Source organism: Branchiostoma lanceolatum, chromosome 8 (assembly GCF_035083965.1).
Source record: "Branchiostoma lanceolatum isolate klBraLanc5 chromosome 8, klBraLanc5.hap2, whole genome shotgun sequence".
NCBI lineage: Eukaryota > Metazoa > Chordata > Leptocardii > Amphioxiformes > Branchiostomatidae > Branchiostoma > Branchiostoma lanceolatum.
Genome location: NC_089729.1, coordinates 5,231,583 through 5,253,072, shown reverse-complemented (window position 1 = coordinate 5,253,072; position 21,490 = coordinate 5,231,583). Strand labels below are relative to the sequence as shown.

The 21,490-nt window shown below is 41.7% G+C and overlaps 2 protein-coding genes and 1 long non-coding RNA gene across 3 annotated transcripts in view; 1 reads left to right on the top strand and 2 right to left on the bottom strand.

Annotated features, from left to right (window-relative positions):
* The window catches only part of LOC136440108 (transmembrane channel-like protein 7), a 382,010-nt gene that overhangs the window by 229,596 nt on the left and 130,924 nt on the right, over positions 1-21,490 (top strand). The window lies entirely within an intron of this gene.
* The window catches only part of LOC136439638 (E3 ubiquitin-protein ligase RNF216-like), a 32,002-nt gene continuing 11,027 nt past the window's right edge, over positions 516-21,490 (bottom strand). The window contains exons 8-22 of the mRNA XM_066435110.1: positions 20,867-20,960; positions 19,685-19,780; positions 18,890-18,989; positions 14,229-14,330; positions 12,728-12,867; positions 11,635-11,823; positions 10,797-10,845; positions 10,279-10,378; positions 9,561-9,639; positions 8,231-8,328; positions 7,325-7,406; positions 7,002-7,142; positions 3,998-4,061; positions 3,266-3,561; positions 516-2,613 (exon numbers count right to left, since the gene is read on the bottom strand). Of these exons, the coding sequence (XP_066291207.1) occupies positions 2,320-2,613; positions 3,266-3,561; positions 3,998-4,061; positions 7,002-7,142; positions 7,325-7,406; positions 8,231-8,328; positions 9,561-9,639; positions 10,279-10,378; positions 10,797-10,845; positions 11,635-11,823; positions 12,728-12,867; positions 14,229-14,330; positions 18,890-18,989; positions 19,685-19,780; positions 20,867-20,960 (1,924 nt within the window). The 3' untranslated portion in view covers positions 516-2,319. The remainder of the gene's footprint in view (positions 2,614-3,265; positions 3,562-3,997; positions 4,062-7,001; positions 7,143-7,324; positions 7,407-8,230; positions 8,329-9,560; positions 9,640-10,278; positions 10,379-10,796; positions 10,846-11,634; positions 11,824-12,727; positions 12,868-14,228; positions 14,331-18,889; positions 18,990-19,684; positions 19,781-20,866; positions 20,961-21,490) is intronic.
* On the bottom strand, positions 15,032-16,587 carry LOC136439643 (uncharacterized). The gene is made up of 2 exons (XR_010756553.1): positions 15,457-16,587; positions 15,032-15,334 (listed from the first exon to the last, which is right to left on the bottom strand). It is a non-coding gene; the product is annotated as an uncharacterized lncRNA (long non-coding RNA).

Here is a 21,490-nt window from a genome sequence, read left to right as displayed (position 1 = left end):
GGAAATGCTTCGCTCACTTTCGTCAGAAATAATTTTGCTGTGTTCAAATAAAAAAGGAAAGTTTGACCAAGTTTCTGTTTCTACTACAGCCTGAACTGGTTAGACTTAGGGTCAAGGAAAAGTCTAGTCCATAAAAAAGAGCTACATTATATGATTATACTATAGCTCTTGATACATTGTTTTGAGCATGTCTGTGTGCGTGTTTGTCCAGATGCTTGTAGTCAGCATAACTCAAGAACATCTGGATGGATTGTAAAGATATTTGGTATGTTCACTTGGTAGGTGTTGGGAAAACATAGGTCAAGGTCGATTTTGGGCCCCCTGGTATGTGACACTGGAACTACATTGGCATTTTTGTCAAAATCTTTCAAGACTAACTGAGCAAAGGGACAGATTTCAATGCTATTTTTTTGTATCTTTGTGGCACTCACTCCTGACTTAATGAAAAACAGCCTGCAGGCCGGATTGAGCTTCTCATTAATAAACAAGTTTCAAAAATAAAGGTAACAAAACCATTAATATTGAAAACAGAATTTTTATTGCAGATATCAAGACATACAACAAGACTTTTTTTTTTTAATACAACATGTATAAATGTATGTCTGAAGGAATGGACTAGACAGAACACTGAGACACAGGGCAAGATCTCCAGTTCAAAGTTGAAGCTTGTTAGCGTGGATGACAGCTGTTTAGCTCTCTTGGTCGCCTTAAGGCTGGCATGTAAGCTACCAGCTAGTACAAAATCTATAAACATACACTGTTTGTATTCATATTTTGCTCCTCTCTTCTTCTGCTGGCACTGTTAAGAACTAGTTATATCTTAAACCGTAGTATCCATTCATTAAAGTTACTAGTAGAAGTGGTATAAACCCTTTGGTGAGAATGTTCCCTGCAGAGTTGACTTGGGGAAATCAAATTTTCTCATATCATCTCTAGCTTCTAGTGTGCATCTGAGGTTCCTGCATAGCTTAGAACGTTTGTAACTTTCACTGCAGCCAAACCACCAGAACACTGGAAGAGAAATATTATAGACCGAGGCTGTCTCCAGGACCCATCCCTCCATCCATCCATCCTGAAACGGGAATTTTGTTTGTTGGGACGGACATTTTTACCCAGTCCGTCCAAAAAATCTGAACTTCATGACAGGAAATTGATGAAAATAAATTTCCGTACGCTTAAAATGACAGATTTAATGACAGAAATCAACAGCATGGGCTTCCAAACAACGTGTAGGCTGGACCACAAATTCAGATCTGGAGACAGCCCTGACTATACAGTTTATGAATCTGCTTCGTGCCTTACAGCAAAACTAGAACATTGTACTGCCTTTGTTGCAATGGAACTAGAGAGCCCTTAGCACAGGCCTCTCAAATGATTAAGGAGACCTAAAAAAAAAGTACGAGTAAGTAACAATGGAAACAACAGTACAAAAATAACTTAATAATCTGAACTCGAACATTGAAAGCAGACCAACAATGAACAGGCTGCTAAGGCAACAATGAAAGTAAGAAATATTAGTAATTTTAGAGTAAGTCTATTTCTACATATAATATATATTTTTGGTTTTTCAAAACAGAACAAAAAACAGGATAAACTAATGATAACTTAGCTTTATCTAACACTGGTTATGTCTTCAAATTTGGAATGGGGATGCAAAATTCAGGTGTTACAAGTTTTTCAGTGACCATGTGTGTTTTACTAGGAAACTCAACTGTTCGCTTTGATGACGAAATATTTATGTAGCAATTCCAACACAGCACCTTGAATTACAACATGACCTTGAACACAGCCTTGATTTTTGTTTTTCTGACAGTGGACGACAACACATTTTCAACTTGCAAGGCACTGTGACATACCTCCAAAATGTGTCATGATGAAAAAACATCTAGTCAGCCTGGCAACTTGAGTAGATGAGTTAAAGACGCTTGATGCCCTTGACAATATCCCTGTGTGCATCAGCTCTTTGGGTCTGAGTTCTTAGTATTATTTACAGGCACAAATAAAGAGGAGGGATTGAGACCCTTCTGCAATGATTTTCTGTTCCTTTTGCAACCTTTCCCTTTTCGATCTGCAACCTAACGAAGAGCAAAAATCTTGATTGCGATGATGCCAGTTGTTTGCATGTGTTCTCTTCAATTTCTGTCACCTTTATTGTTATTTCACACTACATTTGACGAGGAGGAAGAAATTTGATTGCAACGGCGCCACGTTTGCAAGCGTTCTCTTCGATTTCTGCAACTTTTTTCTTTTAGACTACAATATAAGGAGGGGCAAGAAAGTTGATTGCAACAGTGACCCCTTGGCAAAGGGAATGCCGGGTTAGAAAGGGAAGGGGCCTGGTTGTGGAGGCGGAGCAGGCATTGGAGGCATGACTTGCTGATTGTTCTGGAAGCCCTGAATTCTGTGGTTCATGTTCTCTATGTTGTGCCGGATGTTCCCGATCTCCTGCTGGATGAGCTGCCTCTGTCGCGCCACGTCCTCGTGAAACGGCCGCATCTGCTGCAAGCGGTCCTGCCTCATGCGCTGCCTGCGTTGCTCGAATACCTGCCTCATTTGCTGAACTTGTTCCAAGTGCTCCCGTGCATGTAGAAGGGCATTGTTGTGTGCATGAGGCTGGAAGGGCACAATACAAAAATGCATCAAACAGTGTGATCATTTTGGGTTCGTGGTCACATTTTTCCTATGCTGTCATAAGATTTTGAAACTGGTGTGAAACTGGTGTGTTACACCTGTTCAACAATACCGGCAAACTCGTAGTCAAACATTGGGGCTGGAAAGACAATACAAATGCATCAAATGTTGTGATCATTTTGGGTTCGCGGTAACAATTGTCCTATGCCGTCATACGATTTTGAAACTGGTGTGTCATGCCAGAGAGCTTGGTACTAATCTTCCACCTGAGTGAAGAGAAGTAATTCGTGTAAAGTGCCTTACTCAAGGGCACGTTGGGAATGTCAGGGGATTCGAACCCAGGACCTCTGGGTTCTGTGCCAAACATCCTACCACTACGCCATGCAATGTTTATCTAAAATATAATCATTTAAATGAAGGAACCACCCTGAAGATTAATAAATGAATTAAATACTGTAATTCATGTTTCTTTCACTGTAACTTTAAAACCACCGCAAACATTTTAGTCCAATACTGTAGCAGTATGTAACTATAGCACTGCCACGAACTTACAACCACCGTGAACTCTCCATTTTTGCCGTAGCGCGAAATAAAAACTACGCAAACTACTTAAATGCATTTGCAGTACACGTACCAGCTGTGGTGGAGGGGGATGATTGGCATGCATATGTGGCGGCTGTGGCGCTCCGAAGTGGGGAGGGGGTGGCGGACCCATGTGCACAAACGGCTGATGGTTGCCCTGCAGGTGTATCGGAGGCATCGGGACCCCCTGCATCGGCGGCTGGTTCTGTCCGACGACCGGCACACGAATCCCGGGCCCCTGAGGAGGGCCGGCTCCCACGGGACCAGCCCCCATGGGCGGTACCCCTTCTATCCGCGGCCTCTTGGGAGACGGAGGTGGGCCAAGCTTGTCTGCCACCCTGTCCTTCCCTGCAATGGTAATAACCATTCATCAATTTACTCCATGACAAGGCAATCAGACATGGCAGACTTCACCCCCTTCACGCAAAGTCAGAAACCCACGCACACACATACACAGACACACACACACACGCAAACACACACAGATACATACAACCATTTAGACATTCTAACAGACAAACACACAATGACATGCACAGACATTAAAAAAAAATTCTTCACTTCCTTGTGGTGAAATGAAACATTACCAACATGCAAGGCTATGACATGAAGCATGAATTGAAAATAAGATATCTCTGTACAATACTGCATGCTTGGCACTTAAACTTCAAAAGGACACTCGAAATGCTGGATCTGTCCAAAAAAAAAAATTGTGTCTACCAGTTTATTACCTCCTTTCCTGGAGGTAATAAACTGGTGTGGCCTGCATGCAGAACTCTCTCACCTTCTGCCTTCTTTTGTTCTCTTGCTGCTTTCTGAATTTCCTCTGTAGCTCTCTCGTCGTCCTCCTAGTTATAAGGGGGAAAAATTACATTCAACGTTTCTCCTGGCAAAATAAAAAAACTGAAACTTACACACTGATAGAGTTATTAGGACTTAAATGATGTAATTTGTATCTCTGTCATATTTCATATGACCCTTTACTCTTCCTTATGACAGCAATAAAAAGCGGTCTGCATGCCAATTGGGCTTCTCATGAATAAACAAAGGTTTAAACTAGAAAGGCAACATTTGCGAGCAAATACAGCATGTTTAGCCATACTCCTCGCCATGCAAAAAATGGACTCTCCCAAAATAACAATGGACCATTCTAAAATACTTGCACTAAAAAAATGAATCACCCCAGTCTTCCAGTAGCACCTCAAGACAATATGGACCAGTCCACAACCATATCCACTAATTGATTAACAAATACACTTCTGCTAAAAAATGGACTTTTTCATAATCATTCCAGCTCAAAATTGAAAGAAATAATTAAATAATCCTCCCCTTGCAAGAATGGGATATTCCGTGCCATTTCCATGTAAACCAGTCGAAAAATATCCGCTGAAAATTACACTCTTGCGCATAATCAACCCAGTTCAAAATTGAATTAAAAAAGATCAACCCCAGGGAAGAATGAAGTTTTCCATAGTATACATATGAAGATTTGACAGGAGACGAAGGAAATGACCAAAAACAACATATTTGAGTCAATTCAAAGTCACCGAGAGGGTTTTAATATAATTTTTGTAATATGTTTGAACTATTTTGATTAAAAGAATGTCTAAGTCACAATAGTTCTAAAGTGTTCAAACAATTAGAATTGAAACTTATAACATGTTTGAACTTATTTCACATACGTTGGAAACATTTCGAACGTAACTACACAAAAATCTCTTTATTTAGAACAGAACTCAAACCATCTATCCAAATGTTTCAATGTTCGAACAATTTGTAACAAAAGATTTTCACAATTGCCCTCATAAACGAAGGTGCTAAGTCCTCCTGTGTGTTTCTGCCTATTTTCGGTGGCCGCGCTAGACCACCAGCGGATTTGTTTTGACGGAGCGTCACCCGCGCGCGACGATGTACACTGTTCGGCACCGCTAATATCCAGCATTTTCCCGCTCCAAAACACTCCACAAGACCCACGTTTTTAGTGTTTTGCCTCTTGTGCAACACGATTCGATTTGCATTACTAACGGGACGAAAATGATAAAAAAAATTCACCCCGTCCCGGCGTCCGTCCTAAAAACATGAACGACATGAAAATATATTTTCTTACAGATTCAATCACGAAAATCAACAGCATGGGATTCCAAATTTTCGCAACGGCCGACCATTTATCATGGTTGAACTTCCTTCCAAGGCGTGCGATAGATAAACATTCCCGGCACATAATAGTCACCAGTACCAGACTAACGCAAGCTCATGATGATAATAGGGAGAAAGTTTGTCAGTGAAGTTTGGCCACCAGAGGGTACATTCATTTAACGTTACAAGGTAGCGCAAAGGGGCGAATCATTGACCTTACCGGGGACTGACTCTACTGGCCTAATCATTCCTTTTTTGCCGAATTCTACGATCCATACGCCCGTACGTAGGACATGTAGGAAGGCCTGGTGGTGGACGCTACGTCGCGCCAGTCTGAGGAGAAACGATCTCCCGTGTTGTGTTGAAGAATTTGGAGTTTGAAAATATCTGGAATAACTAATGCTAGAATAAACATTCACAAAATCATTGATTTAACTTGTTTTCTGTTATAAAATTTCCTAAACTGCAATTTAACCACTGAGTTTAAGGGAACATGGTGTTTTCCTGATAATCACGTTAAATGTTTATGTCCGGTCTTTCCTCCTCGTAAGCAAACTTCCAGCTTGGCCAGGTGCAAGGCACTCGGGGTCAATGACCTGTAGGTCATATGTAGTATTGAAAGTGACAGAAGTGGCAAATATTGTCAAGAAAGCCCAAAATAAATCGTTTTGAATATATGTATGCCAAAAATGGGAATGTAGTCCTTTAAATATTTGTTCAAGCCACATATACAGCAAATTTCAGGTCATTCGGTTGAAATACCAGGGCGCAGGAGGCCAAGATATGCTAAAAATAGCCTAAAAACCTCAATAAAATCACTTTTAAGGTCAATATCAAAACAAGGAAAAGAACGCACATTGTTTTTTTGCCTACATTACCTCTGTACCAAATTTCAGGTCATTTGGTCAAAAAATGACAGAGATGAATCGATTTGAAGATTTGACAGGAGAAGAAGAAGAAGAAGAAACATGAGAGAAAACAATATGTTTAGCCATACTTATGGCTAAACATAACAAATCAAACAAACAAACAAACACGTTTCTGACATATTATTTTTAGATTTTCTGGTGGATTTGAACACAGAACCATTAGCTTCTAAATTAACCCTAACCACAAGATTACCTTGGCAGACATGTCAGAACTGCAGTTCTATCCTACCTGTGCTCGTCCAGAGAGAACAGTTCACTCCTGGGTGTAGTGAGGAAATTTGTGTAAAGTGCTTTTCCCAATGGCACAAGATCGGTGACATGACAGGATTCGCACCAGGTACAACGAATGCTCTGCCGTTACGCCACACAATTAGCTTCTAAGTTAACAACCCTAACTACAAGATCACCTTGCCAGACATGTCAGTACTGTTTTAGCTTGACAGTTCATCTGTGTTGGTAGAAATCATTCTGAAACAAGTTTTAACTGTAATTTCCAACACAAAAATTGGACTTACTCAAATTAGAGATGGGGACATATGGTCCACTGCTCACCTAGACACGTGTCTTATCTGCATAACGTGACGTCATCTCAGCGGTGGATTGCTCATTCCTTGACAAAGACTGGTGTTGTACAGTTGAACATTTGGGTAAGTCCAATTTTTGTGTGGGTAATCACAGTTAAAACTTGTTTCAGAATGTCAGTACTGCGGGGTTCTACCCTACCTCTGTGCTCGTCCAGAGAGAGCAGGCCGTGCAGACGGCACACGGCTCTCCGGGGTTCCTTGCGTGGCGACAGAAGTGGTTGTAGTCCTTGATCGGCTTGCGGCACACATAGCACATCTTAGCACCGCAGCGACAGGTCATCTGAGGACAAGGGAGTCACTTTGTCAGTAAATAACCTTTAGCACTCAGAAGTAGCCGTTTGGCACCCAATTCCCTATCGGTTGTATAGTTAGGCAGTAGGGAGAAGGTTAATAAAGGTGTGAAATGTAGTTTTGGGAAAAGGCGCACTGAAAAATCTGCCATCGACCAAGAGTCAAACCTACCTTATTGCACCCATCATGTTTGGTGAACTTGGCTTTGCACTGGTGGCACGTCCTGATCTTAGCTTCTGTCATTTTCTCTTCTCTGCAAAGGAAGGGAGCAAAGATGCACTATGTAACCAGTCAACTTGAATTTTATTTTTATTCATGTTGATGAAGGTTAGACATCCAGGTAGTAAGATACGCAAGATAAGTTACTCATTGGCAAGCAACTTTCGAAAGTATCCAGTAGCTAAAGTAACTGTTACTTTACTTTTATTTCTTAATTTTGTATACAAGCTACATGTACATTTTGTTTGAGCCATCATACACCTGGGAATACCACTTGTCTTATCAGTGTGCTGAGTGTGACCATAAGGTGAACTGCTAGGGGTGTAAATACTGTACAGTATACAGTAGTGCTGCGTACCGGTACTGTGTACTGGTACTGAACCGTTGAAACTGATTAGGTACAGGGTCAAAATACCGGATCATGAAGTACCAGTACTGTACCGATATAAATTTACACCAAGTATGTGCTTATTTTGTGACTGATCTCCTGACCTCATGGCCTCCTACAATACCAAAAGTGACACCTTGGAACAGCGTAACTAATATGCAACAGATCATTCAGGCAGGCCAGGAGTTTTGATAGCAAGGCCAAGGGAGTTTGGTGGTAGGAAACCTAGTTAATTTCTTAAAGACACTGACATTATTGAAGAAGTTCAGAAGAACACATGTTGTTCAGGTACAGGTACAGGTCCAGACCTGTACCTAAACCTCTGTACCGGTACCTGATGTTACGTTTAGGTACGCAGCACTAGTATACAGCATCTGTCGTCTTATTCACAACAAGTTGAAGAATAGTTCTTCAGTGAGCTGAACTGGTTTGACTTTGAGACTTTCACTTTTCAAAGGAATAATTCTTACATGGATGTTCTGAATTTTGTGTCGTCTGCCCCCTCCACCTCCTGGCAGGGGATGCCGAAGTGCCCTGCCCAGTCCTCCTTGCAGTGCCGACAGGTTTGCTGGAGGGTACAGAGGTCAAGTTTAGTAAATCGGGCATCTCATTGAAGCTGTGGCACGTTGGCGATAGGGGTGGATACCGGTTCGCTGGACCTGATTCGGACCTTTATAACATCTAAGAACCAAGTCTAAAAAATCTGAAAGCCAAAAACCTGAGTCCAAAAAAACTGAACAAAGTACAAATATATTTTTCTATTTTGTTTGATAAAAAGCGTTTTGAGTCCTCCCTCTGACAAAAAAGGCATTCAAAATAAGTGCAACATTCAAATATCAAATACTGGTTTATCTTGAAAGTCTTTTCACCAAGAAACTTTTATGGTCGTGCATGTCAGTATTATTCTCTATGCTTAATATTGGTCTAGTAAAACAAAACATCAACTGGACAGGATCAGGTCCAGGTTCAGGTCCGGACCTGAACCTAAATCTCTGGACCTAAACTTGGACTTGGACCTTATTAAGCCGAACCGGTATCCACCCTAGTTGGCGACCTTGCTGCAGACAAGCGATTTGACAGCGTTTGCTAGAGGGTTTAATCCGACTTCTTGAGTGAAATTAACAGATCAAACATCAGAAGAAGGAATGACACTCACATGTCAATAGAAGCAACACAAACACTACGCTCAGAGTGTTAAAAAAACTAACAAGGGGGAAAATAACAGTCGTAAGAAAAAAGCATCACACTTTTACCCACAGTGAGTGAGTACAAACACATCAAGGAGATGATATTTTCTTCATTCTTTTCTTACATTTTTTTGTGGTGGGAATATTTTGCTTGGGAAGGTAAAACAAATACACTAGGCAAAGCAACAATTACTAAGAAGATTCAAGAATTATAGTTGAGTCTACAGCTAAATTTTCGAGGATTTTTCAGGATTTTCCCAGAGTCTAGACACAAAGGCACTGAAACTAATTACGAAGCAGTCCTAAGTAGCGTGTGTAGACCGGTGGTTAGCGATCTTGCCTCCTGAACTAGAAGCCCCGGGATCGATCCCGGCTGTGTCGCTCAACCGACATGCACGCTACCAGAAAGGTTCGCAGTCCTTAGGCCGGGACGTTAAGCCGTGGTCCAATGTTCATTGTGCTTGTCGAAAAGAGCTAGGGGAATTTCCCCGGTACAATGAACCTGTAATTACTGTATATAGCGTCTGTCTTCCTGTCACGACCAGTGGAAGATTAGCTCGTCTGTTCATTGAGTTCATTTGAGCTAAACTGGTTCGAGATCACTTTCCTTTACCTTCATGCACTCTGGGTTCTGACAGCGGAACACTTTGTCCCCCTCGGCCAGGATAGCAGCATAGTCGCAGCTGGGGCACCTGCAACACAAGAAACACATGTGTTAACTAGAGAAATCAACCCTCTCTATATAGTTATTATGATCTATGTTGTGACTAACAAATCCTTTTGGAAAACAGCAAGGAGACGGTTAAACCAGGGGCTAGCATGGGGTTTTAGGGTATCCTGGAGAAACTGCAGGGGAACACTGACCAGATTTAATCATTACCTCCATGAAGGCATTGTTTTTGGTCTGTGTGTTTGTTTGTTTGTTTGTTTATCCTGGTGTGTGTCTGTAGTTATTTGAATATTGGAGAGTGACAGGATGCGAGGCAGAAGATGGTGTAATTGCAGACTGGGAAGGTTTTCTTGGCCGGGGTCCGAAGTTTGTTCTGTAGGCTGGCAGGAAAAATGCATAGACATTAGTTGAATTAGAAATAAAACAACAAATTCACAAAAAAACTCCACATATATAAAGGAGGTATGAGACCTTCAATTTCTTGTTATCATTGCTCTTGCCTGGACTTTGGTGCGTTTCTGAATAAAAAAGGAGGAAAGTGAAGCATCCCCTTTCAGCCCCTAACTGAGCTACAGCAAGTATTCCTAAGCTGAGAAACTATTCTACATGTGTGTGCCTTCATGTAACCATGGCAATGGTGTTGCCATGGTGATGACCTTACCGTACGAGGTCGTCCAGCCCGGCCAGGTTAATGTTCTCCTCCTCCAGCCTCTCCTGGTACTTCTTCAACATGTTCTCAGGCAGGGCTTTCTCCAGCTGACCTGGGGGCAGAGGTCAACAGGGTCAGCAGTAGGCCAAAGGTCACATACATGTATTTTTGAAGGCAAGTGATTTATCACTACTTTTCACATTGAATGCATTATACGTGGAAAGAATTTTCTTGCTGACCTGGAGACAGAGGTCAACATCATCACTTTTAGATCAAAGGTCAACTTCATGACCTTATAACCAAGGTCAACATCATTACATTTTTAAACATGTGTGTGAAGGCAATAGGTAAATCATTATACTTTTCACAGGACATGCACACTTACTACTATATTTCAGCAGCACCACCTATTCCCATGCACCTGGACTTTGCCCAGTAAGTATAGACAGATAGAATTGGTTACTAGGTATTCTGTCAGATTGCAATGTCTACCCTGACATACAGCTTCCCTAGCATCAAGTGGTACTCACCCAATGGAAAGGTGCTGTCACAGCCATCAGTCATACAGCTCAGAGCCGCCTGCAGAGATTGACACATGTCAATCATCCCTTTGCTTATGTCAGGACATATTTCATTTTAGGCAACATAAACCTGATTTTGTATAGATAAGGAGATGCAAAAACCTGAAGTTCTGCTGCAGTACCATAGAATGCTACTAGGAGGTACATAGTCAAACCTGTCCTTCATTTTACCGACACCTATCAACATACCAACTATCATAAGGATTCACTCACAAGCTCTCAAGTTATGCCAGAATATGTCAGAGTCTCAGATTTAGTGCCTATGTTTTCAATGCTAGAACCTAAAGACCAATACTTGTACAAGAATGTACAATTGTGAGGTCAGGTGACAAAAATAAAAATTTGACAAATCTTTTTGAGTAATCTTTTTTGATTTTGCTGAGAGTTTTGGGAGTCACAGTGCCTGTCTTGCTAAAAAATAGATTATTTGTTTTTTCAAACAATAAGTTAGTTAGTAACTTAAAAGTCCTCCCGCGCCACTTAGTGGAACATATGGCGGCGCCCATCTCTGATTCTCAGCCCTTGGGCCACACAACTTTGTGCAAGTCTCTACAGCAGGGGGCTAGTCCGCTGGTAGTGATGTGTGTTTAACTTCCATACTCTTTTCCCAAATGCTGAGTGCTAAGCAGAGAAATCAGTATGTACCATTTTTAAAGTCTTTGGTATGATCCGGCCGGGGTTCGAACTCACGACCTACCGTGTGCAAGGCGAACACTCTACCCACTCGGCCATTGCACCCGGAATGAGGGAATTCTAATTTTTGATGAAGTTTGAAGATTGCCAGTACCTGTCCTGCTCCGAAGACCTTCTCCTTGGTGTAGTTCTTCAGGCAGTCTGCACAGAACAGGTGTCCGTCGTAACACTGCACCATGTCCTCGAACGTGACCTCGCCGAAGCAGCAGCCGCACTCGATCATCTGGCCCGCAGCTTCGTACTGCTCTTCGTTCAGCCGCAGGGCCAGGAGATGGTCCGCTTCCTGGGGACGGGGATTTTTTTTAATGAGTTTGGTCAATGCAGGGCCATAACTGATCACTTGAACTAAGCTGATGGGAGATGAAGACGCTTGGAGATGGCGGTGTCATAGAGCTGTGTACCTAAACAAATTTTAGGTACAGGTACAGGTACACGGGTTTAGGTATAGGTCCGGACCTGAACCTGTACCTAAACTACTTGTTCGGAAAATGCTAGATTTTCAATAGGGACAAAAGCATGTTTGAACTGGTAAAAACATAATATTTGATTGTGTTAGGTATTATTTTTATGAAAACACAGATGAAAATTTGACTCCAGCCATGCAAATGTGTTTTCTGTGCGTTAGAGTGGCTTTAGAGCACTGCCACGGTAATTTCATAGTAATTTTATCTGTCAAAGTGGCCATCCCCAGTCAGGTCCAGTACAGATACAGCAGGGTCAGGTATTTTGGACCTGTACCTAATTGATTGTACCCGGTACTGTATCGGTACACTGTACACAGCTCTAGGCAGTGAACATTGTTAACCAAAGGCTTGTGGTTGTATTCGGGAGGAAAACACTCAACAGTTCCATAATTTTGCAGTTTGTTGAAATAAACTTGCTGAAAAAGGACTTTGCAACTAGTATTTGGCAAAGTTATATTGAACAGATTCAACAGTTCAATCTATAGAATAAGCAAAAAAACTATCAAAGAGGCAAGTTAAAACAAGACAAACTCAGTATCATTAGTCACAAATTGTATGAGAGGAAAACATTTTAAGCCATGTCAGCTTCATGGGGACAAAAGGTTAGGGTTTGGAGGCTATGTACAGTCTATCACCAAGCAGATGTTAGAAGGAGGTTTAAAATGTTTTCTGGGATGACATTTCACCAGAAATAGATAGAACACATTTCCAGCCCAGTCCCACCTCCTTCTGCTGCCTGGTTCTCTCCACAACGAAGTCTATCTCTTCCTTTAGCTCCTTGCAGACTCCTGTTTTATTCACGGAGCATTTCACACGAGGCAGCTTCAGCAGTCGCACCTTGAAACTTCTCTTGTACTTCGCTTCTGGGAGAAAAAAAGACATATTGACAATGTTTTTAGAGGCAACCAAAGCAATATTAGGGCCCCAAAAATGGAAATAAAAAAATGCTGAAATCTTTATGGTAGTGACATTTACTAACACTGTTTAGCACATTTGCGTAATAAATTCACACTTTGCGCATCTTGAAACCGCACAAAAACGAGCCATACAAGGATCCCCTTAGTTTCGCGAGCCTACAAAAGCCCCCGCGAAGATTTTCAGTGAGTTCTCGCATCACACCGACATCAAATATTTGCATCATGGATGTCCCTATACATAGTGAAAGTGTTGTTTGAACTAATCATGTATAGAAATGACTTAAGAAATTGACTTTCAAAATCCAATTTTCGGGCCCTAATATTGCTTGGGATATTGGGAATATGGAGAAGTATCATGCATAAAAAAATTACGATCCTTTGGTGTGAACAGTTTTTGGAAGAGCTTGTTGCTTCAAGAGCAGTACCATCATAAATGACAACCTCTGCATAAAGAAAGCCTGGCCAATGTGGCCACTTTTTGGCGTTCCTTCAGATAATTCTTCCAGTATTAAAAATCAGTCCACAACTCCACATACTGGTGCGCCTAACCTAAAAATTTTGGTGCACAGAAAGAATTTTGGGTGCACAATATCAAGTAGAATGTCAGCAAAACATAATTACAAGCCCAACTGCCTCTCGAACTTCCATCTGAAATTTCTCTAGCTGACTTCAAAATTTTCAACAAGTTGACAAGTACATCAAACAAAGTACAACCAACAAAGTTTATATTCCTTTTCTGATACCTCTTCAAGAATATTAAGAGTATATACTAGTGTACAATAGTTCCTCTATCCTATAGCGTACAAAAATATCTAGGTGCACCAGTGCACCCACAGTCAAAAATTAGGTGCACAGCTCCAATTTTGGGTGTACAAAGGTGCACATGCACCCTCTATTTCTAGGATGCAAGAACTCCTTGTAGTGAATGGTTTATTGGTTTATTGGTCCGAAAGTACCCATGCAATGGCAGCCAATGCTGAATTGCTGCAGAGTTTACAATGATGATAAATCACATAATACACAATAATACACATGATACATATTTGCACACTTGCACTTTATGAAACTGTCGCAGGGGTCTGGCAGCTGCCATTCAGCGCCAGCAGGTGACCTCAATATGACCTTCCCCAATCAAAGTCAGGTACCCATTCACACCTGGGTGGAGTGAGGAAATTCATGTAAAGTGCCTTTCCCAAGGGCACAACATTGGGCCATACCGGTGGTTTCGAACCCGAGACCTTTCGGTTCTGGGCGAAACGCCCTACCGATTGCGCCATACGATGCCATATGTAGTGAAAGTCGCCTACCGTCACCATCCTCCAGGTTGACCAGGACCTCGCACTGGGGATTGGGCAACTCATTGCTTCGTCTCCTGTTGATCCTCTGCTGGGGACTGGCAACTACTGCGTCTGGTGAACAAGGCACAAAATAATCAGGGCAATTACATGTAGGGATGGCATGCTTCACCCCCTGCAGAAACTGCACAGTAGAAACACACACACATACATTGAGACACAGACACTGACAGAGAGACACACACAGAGGGACACATATGCATATACACACAAACAGAGGGACATACACACACAAACACAAACAGAGGGACACAAACACACGGACAGAGAGACAGACACACTGACAAAGACACAGACACACAAACAGAGAGACACACACATACCAGGGCTCGAAATACTGGGTGCATGTGCACCCAGTGCACCCAATTTTGGAGCTGTGCACCTAATTTTTTACTGTGGGTGCACTGGTGCACCCAAATATTTTCGTACGGTTTAATGTGTAAAGGTATCACTGCACACTAGTAGACAGCATATTCTTGACATCTAAGTGTAAGAAAATAATAAGCTCTTTGCTGTAGTACTTGTTTAAGATTTTGGTGTTAGAATTTGAGCTAATTTCTATTTTGAAAGCTTCAAAACAGCGTGCATGAGGCTTTTTCTAATGTCAGAAGAGACTGCCAAAATACCAAGGCTTTTAAATATACAGTCAAACTTGTCTAAGACGACCACCCTGGGGACCTATCTAAAGTGGTCATCTTAGACAAGTGGTCTTCTTAGAAATAATGCAAAATGACAAGATACGACAGACACACAAATTTCAAAGTTAATGGTGTTTAATTACATGTGGTGCAAAGTACTTTACATGAGTTTTACATTCTAGACATATTACATAAATTACAAAACTACAAACTACAAACTACAAAATTAAGATATTACAAAACTGATCAAATGTTACATACATGTACATACATTACATACTTAACATACATTGCAAAGTTTATATAATACATCTTTCATCACTAGGTCTTGAACAATTTACTTAGTCTTAAAGAATTGATCAATCTTAGTCTGCCTTCCTGCCAGTCTTCTCTGGCTCCAAACGGTGCTGAGCATGTCATCTGCCTGATCAAACACGTCTAACAGCTCTCCCAACCCTTCTTCAGCACATAGGTTCTTGATATCTGACATCAAGCTGAGTCTTCCCCACGCCGAAGTCCTGGGCAAGGCCACGCGCTCCAACCCCACCTTTCTCGTACCGCCGGATCACCTCAATCTTCTCTCCCAACGTCAACGTCTTCTTCTCCAACTTCGGTTTGCTCGCCATCGTGTTCGTACGAAAAGAACTGAACCCCGCTTGAAAACGACCCTTTTTAAAGCACTAGCTAGAGAGTTGTCTGAAACCTTGGTCGCCATTTCCTTTGTTCTTCAAAGAAAATCAGCACAGTGCAATCATAAGCTTGGCTTGGAATCAAGGCACCATGGAAAATCAAATGTTATTGTGCCCTTGGTCGGTTCAATCGGTGCCCGAGTTGTCTACCAGCCTTTCTTTCAAGTTAATAATCACGAACCGGCGTTTGTATTTTTCCGACAAGGTTCTTTGTGTAAAAGAATTCGCCGGCGTGGCCGAAAAAAAATGGCGGCTTGGGTTTTAGCAAAAAGGTTCGAGAGCATTCTTTCAAGATCGGCAGCGCCGCAGAGAAAATACTGGCTCTTTATAGCAACGTTATCCATGAAAATATCGTGCATGTTTTGTTTTTGCTCCTGATGTGGGTTTTAAATGTCCAAAACCGCCAAAACGCTAGAAAATTGCTGACAAAATACCTCTAGCGAGACGTTGTTTACTTGGGACACTTCACTTGAAGGATAGGCGAGCATTGTGTTAAAAAAAATGTTATCTACGGAATGAAATGTTACAAATAAAATATGATGTATGGATACATATTTCCTTTATTCAAAGAATGTCTTTGATGAAATAAGTTAACATTTTGTGCAATTAAATGTACGGTAAATCACACCACACACTATAGTCCCACCCACATAATAGTAGAGTATTCCCGATGACCTATGACCACGAGCGCCATTTTGATTTTTCCGCGCAGCGAAACATGCCGACCAACAGTGATTTCCGGCAACTTAGCATAATAACCGACGCCGCCACACATCGGAAATGGCGCGGTCGTCTTCGGTAACATTTAGGTCGCTTTCGGTCCAGATTGGGGCTGGTCGCGGTCACACAAGACAGGCGGTCGTCTTTTACACATTGCTTAATGCTTGTGTCTATGGGGAAAAAAATCGGGACCGACCGAAATCGGTCGTCTTGAGCCGATGGTCGTCTTTTGGACGTGGTCGTTAGACCAGGTTTGACTGTACTAGTAATGCTTTCCTTTATTTCTTCCGTGGCGTTGATTTTTTTCTTCACCGAGGTCGATGTTGATAACACGCTGGGACCCTTATACGTCACTAGTTAGTCTTATTGAAATTCTATCGAGAAAATGAATGCACCACAGTAATTTTGTACACATATTAAAAAAATATTTTGTTTGATGATTAATAAATACACTTTTCATTCAAATTATTTCTATTTTTACTTTATTTTTATGGTCATTACTGTTTTTGACTTTGCAAGTAAAATATGAAAGCGTCGTCACCAAGCTCCCATTTCAGATACAAGCTCAGAAGAGGAACAGTAAGGTTTATGATTAGGTTTTGCTTACAATAGTTACATTCTACTTTATTTTATGTGGTGCACCCAAAACTTTTTTGGGGCACCCAATTTTTTAGGTTGGGTGCACCAGTGCACCTGATCCCAAAACTGAATTTCGAGCCCTGCATACACATACACAAACACACTGACAGAGACACTGACAAAAACACATGTACACAAACAGAGAGAGGGACACAGACACACACACGATGACAAAGACACACATACACACACATACAGAGACACAGGCAGACTGGCAAAGACACAGACACACTGACAGACACAGAAAGACAAGTCAAAAACAATATATCAGTCTTTCTGAGATAAAGTTCTGCTACAAGAACCACTGCAAAGTAGAAATTGGTTTGGTAGAAACATTTCAAACAATACTTCACTCAAACAAATTACTAACAGCAAACTTGGACAACCTGTAAGAACCTGTTCCTTTCCCAACAAGGACTTTAAGAAACCGCAAAAAAACAAGAGCTTTTAAAAAAAGCTGGCGTTTCGGCTACGTTTATAAGTGTGAATTGTCTTTTCCCTTTACTTGAAGTAAAATCTGCCAGAGGAAGTCACTCAAGGGCTGTTCAGTCTATAAGAAAAATTGTCATTTTGGGAAATGAGTACTGTTTTAATAGAGAAAGGCAGATTGGGGAAAGCAATTTTGAAGTTACGTCACTTAACTTAAGTGCTTTTGAAAAAGCTGGTCTTGGCCTACAACTTGTACTTATTTGTAAAATGTATAATAGGCTCATTATAAAAGCTATCAATGTAATTATGTACATGGCACGCAATAAAACATAAAATTTGAAAAAGCACCATTGAATCATCAGCACTATGGTAATTAAGTGAAATAGAAGTTCATAACAGCTAAGGTTCTATCTAAAATGACTACCAAATGTCAAACAAATCAACAGCTACCTCATCCGTATTATTCTGGTTTCCGCATTTACAACATTTCTTCCTTATTTTCCTGGGTAATTTTGCTAAAATTCATGAAAATTCCCATAGTTTTGTGCCGAGGGGCGCCACTTTCCACGTCCGTGTTGTCTGAATGAAGTCGATACTGAACAATGGAGCATTTGCTACTGTAACAAAGAATCGCTGTTTTGCAAACAACATCAAGAGCCTCTGTTTACATCGGGGATAGAAGTTTAGTGGCGAGTGTTTTGCAAGAATCATCTTACCGCGCATAGGAGCCGCTGCACGGTATTTTCCATTACAATGAACAGAAAAATTCGAATGCCGGGTTTGGAATCTATGAAGTCCTGTTCATAAGACAAAGGCCTTGTATATATTAAATGAATATTTAAAAATAACAAATATAAAATATTTCTTTATTTATTAATGAAAAAAAATGATATTCATAAATATGATATTGATAGATTAATATAATATCAATATATATTTTTGATATTCAATATCTAAAAAGAAAAAAAAAATCCATGCACGGAGACGAACCCGGATCTTCTGGGTCCGAAGTGCTTCGCGTTGCCAGATCGGCCAAGCTGCGGTACGTAACTATTCACTCTGGACGTAAAGCTATAACCTCACTATATGGTATCATTTATGCCGATTTTTGGTCGTTTTCTTGACGAAATCATTTTTTTTCTTCTGCAATCTTGTGGAATAGATGTAATATGGTCATTTTTCAGGATATCAAAGTCCGAAACCACAATGCAATGATATTTCCGAACAGTTGTAGCAGTTACATGCGGTCGCCGTCCTGTGTCACATGCAAATCTAGCCTGCCTGCATTTTCGTGCTCTCTTGCCATATAAGGCAACGGCTATACAAGGATTTGAGAACGTATTGCCATATAAGGTCTTATTGTGTGCGACACAGTGTTGAACCAAGCTTCCCTGGTTCCTTCCTTGAAGGCCTTGCTTGAAGGTAAAAGCCAGGACAATGCGTTCCGGCGCGCATGCGCCGAAACGCAAAAAAGGTGCCTTAAGCGAAAGCAGCTTACCTGGAAGTTTAGCGAGGATGTTCTCTTGAATGAACTTCTTCGATGGCGCATAGTGAAACTTGTAAAAGTGCAAGATTGTACGAATGTCCTTCACAGAGATCTGGAAAACCAAAACAGTCACTTTAACTTCAGTTACCCCCAAATAACCCCGCTAGGGGCAAAGTAGGGGGGGAGGAGGTCCCAGGCTAAGGCGGTCAGGCCTCCAGCCTGGCGCAGAATGACTCAACGGTGGGAGCCCTAACAACCGCGCCAGGCAGGGTGTTCCACTTGGGTATGGTGCGGGGGAAGAATGAGTATAAATATGTCAAGGTCACTACAGCTGATAAATGCCTCGCCACCTCCCACCCCCCCAGGCAATAAAGTGACTAAAGGGTTTCGAGGGTTTTTAGGTTATATCCCTTGTTCTGTAATTCACTTTATCTTCACGGTAGCAAAATTTCACGGTGTAAGGAAAATGGACATTTTCACTGAACTAAAACTTCATGGCGGCGGCAAATGATTTACAGAACAGATGTGTGAAGGGATGAAAAATGATAACAACAGGTTTTTCACGGAAATGAGAAGTTCATGGTACAGAGGTGACCGTGAAAGCAGTGAACATAAAGTTACAGTGAAAGAAACAAGAATTACAGTATTTTGCTGCCAAATGGCAAGCCTCCAGGTTAAACCATTTTCCGCCTCACATTTTCCGCCTGACACTCTGGACCCTGACCAGTGGGAACACACTTACACACACACTAAGGCAAGCAAACAACCAAAACCTTTGTTCTCACGAAGGTAGTACGTCAAACTCACCCTCCTATATTCGTTTTGCAGAGTCATCAGCACCTGTGCCCGATATGTTGGAGACACTGTAGTTGAATACTCCCTAAAGAAATCTGTCTGGTTTGTCTGTAAGATAAATATTTACAGCATCAATACAATAACAGAACGAACTTCAAGAAAAGAATTATGGGGGGGGGGGGCACGGTACAATTGTTGTGACTTTTAAGTGCTGGGCTCGAAATAGTGGGTGCATGTCTGCACCTAATTTTGTATGTCAACCCAGAACCAGGCTGTAAGGGTTTAAAGGCCAGGAAGGACCTACCCTTTTGGATAAGTGTGGTGGGTTCTTTAAAGTGCTTGAGGAGTGTTTGTCTTCAAACACAGGACCTCCAGCTTTACGTCCCATCCAAAAGAACATTCCTAACCATAGTATGGTACTCCTTTCCCCCCGAGTCGAGTGAGGAAATAGGTGTAAAGTGTCACATACACGGGCACAACACTAGTCTCTACCAAACTCTCTCTCTCTCTCTCTCTCTCTCTCTCTCTCTCTCTCTCTCTCTCTCTCTCTCTATCCAATTCAACGTCTTTTATTCCCCATCATATGGGGGTTGGACGTGCTTGCACATGGTTGGGGGAGCCCCAGGACTAAGTATACTCATCAAGGGAGTCATTACTGAGATCTGGAAGTCTCGCAACTGCCCACGAGATGTGGGTGACGTCAAGGGAACCTAGCAATGTGATTGGCTTAGCCACGACATGGGTCACGTGGTTCCCAGTGGGCGCCATTTTGTCAGGTTGCCAGGAACTCAGAAAGTCTTTGTTAGAATCCTTGGTTTTTGCCTCCTGCAGTGTCGGAAATCTACTGCGTGGGGAATGATGCGTGTCACAGGGGGCAAGTCGGTAGTATATGACAAGTTCCAGCCGTGTGTGGAAGTGATCCAGTGTGCCAGGGAACGTCAAAATACATAGCAAGGCACTTGAGACGCGATATGTAGGTCACCATGCTGGGTAGAGAGCATAATGTTCTGAATATATACGTTGTTCTGCAGTTGATCTGTGTGTAAATTATCTTTCCCTAGTTTAGAGGGCTTACAAGTCCGGACCTGAACCGAAACATCTGGACTCGAGTCCGAACCGGAACCGGAACGTGGGTTTTGGTATGCACCACTAAGTACAACAGTTGAGACTTTTGGAGAAGTTTAATCATCCTACCTTGTCCTGAGCTTTTGAGGCAGCAGCTGCTGCAGGAGGTTGCTGTACTGGAGCCTTGGGGTAGTCCGGGTGTTCCAGCAGGTAGTCACAACAACTGTGGGCAAAATCATCAAGGTGTGTGAGTTGTGAGTGTACAATGCAAATAGTTAAAACTTCAGTCTTTCCTCCTTGTTCTATTCTACTCAATTCTGTTCTATTCTATTCTGTTCAACTCTACTCTTCTCTTCTCTTCTCTACTCTACTCTACTCTACTCTACTCTACTCTACTCTACTCTACTCTACACTACACTACACTACACTACACTACACTACTCTACTCTACTCTACTCTACTCTACTCTACTCTACTCTACTCTACTCTACTCTACTCTACTCTACTCTACTCTACTCTACTCTACTCTATTCTTTCATTCCATTCACCACAGGTTACACCAGCCACTACATAGATTTTTTGAATGGTCAGTTGCTTGAGTAACATTTATATTCTGTATCTTATTACCTGGATGTCTATTAAACCTTCATCAATATACAAGCAAATACACTATCAGTAAACACAATTATCATCAAGGTTAGCCATTATACAATTTTCAATACAAATTCCACTACTACTTCTGCTGTGCAGAAT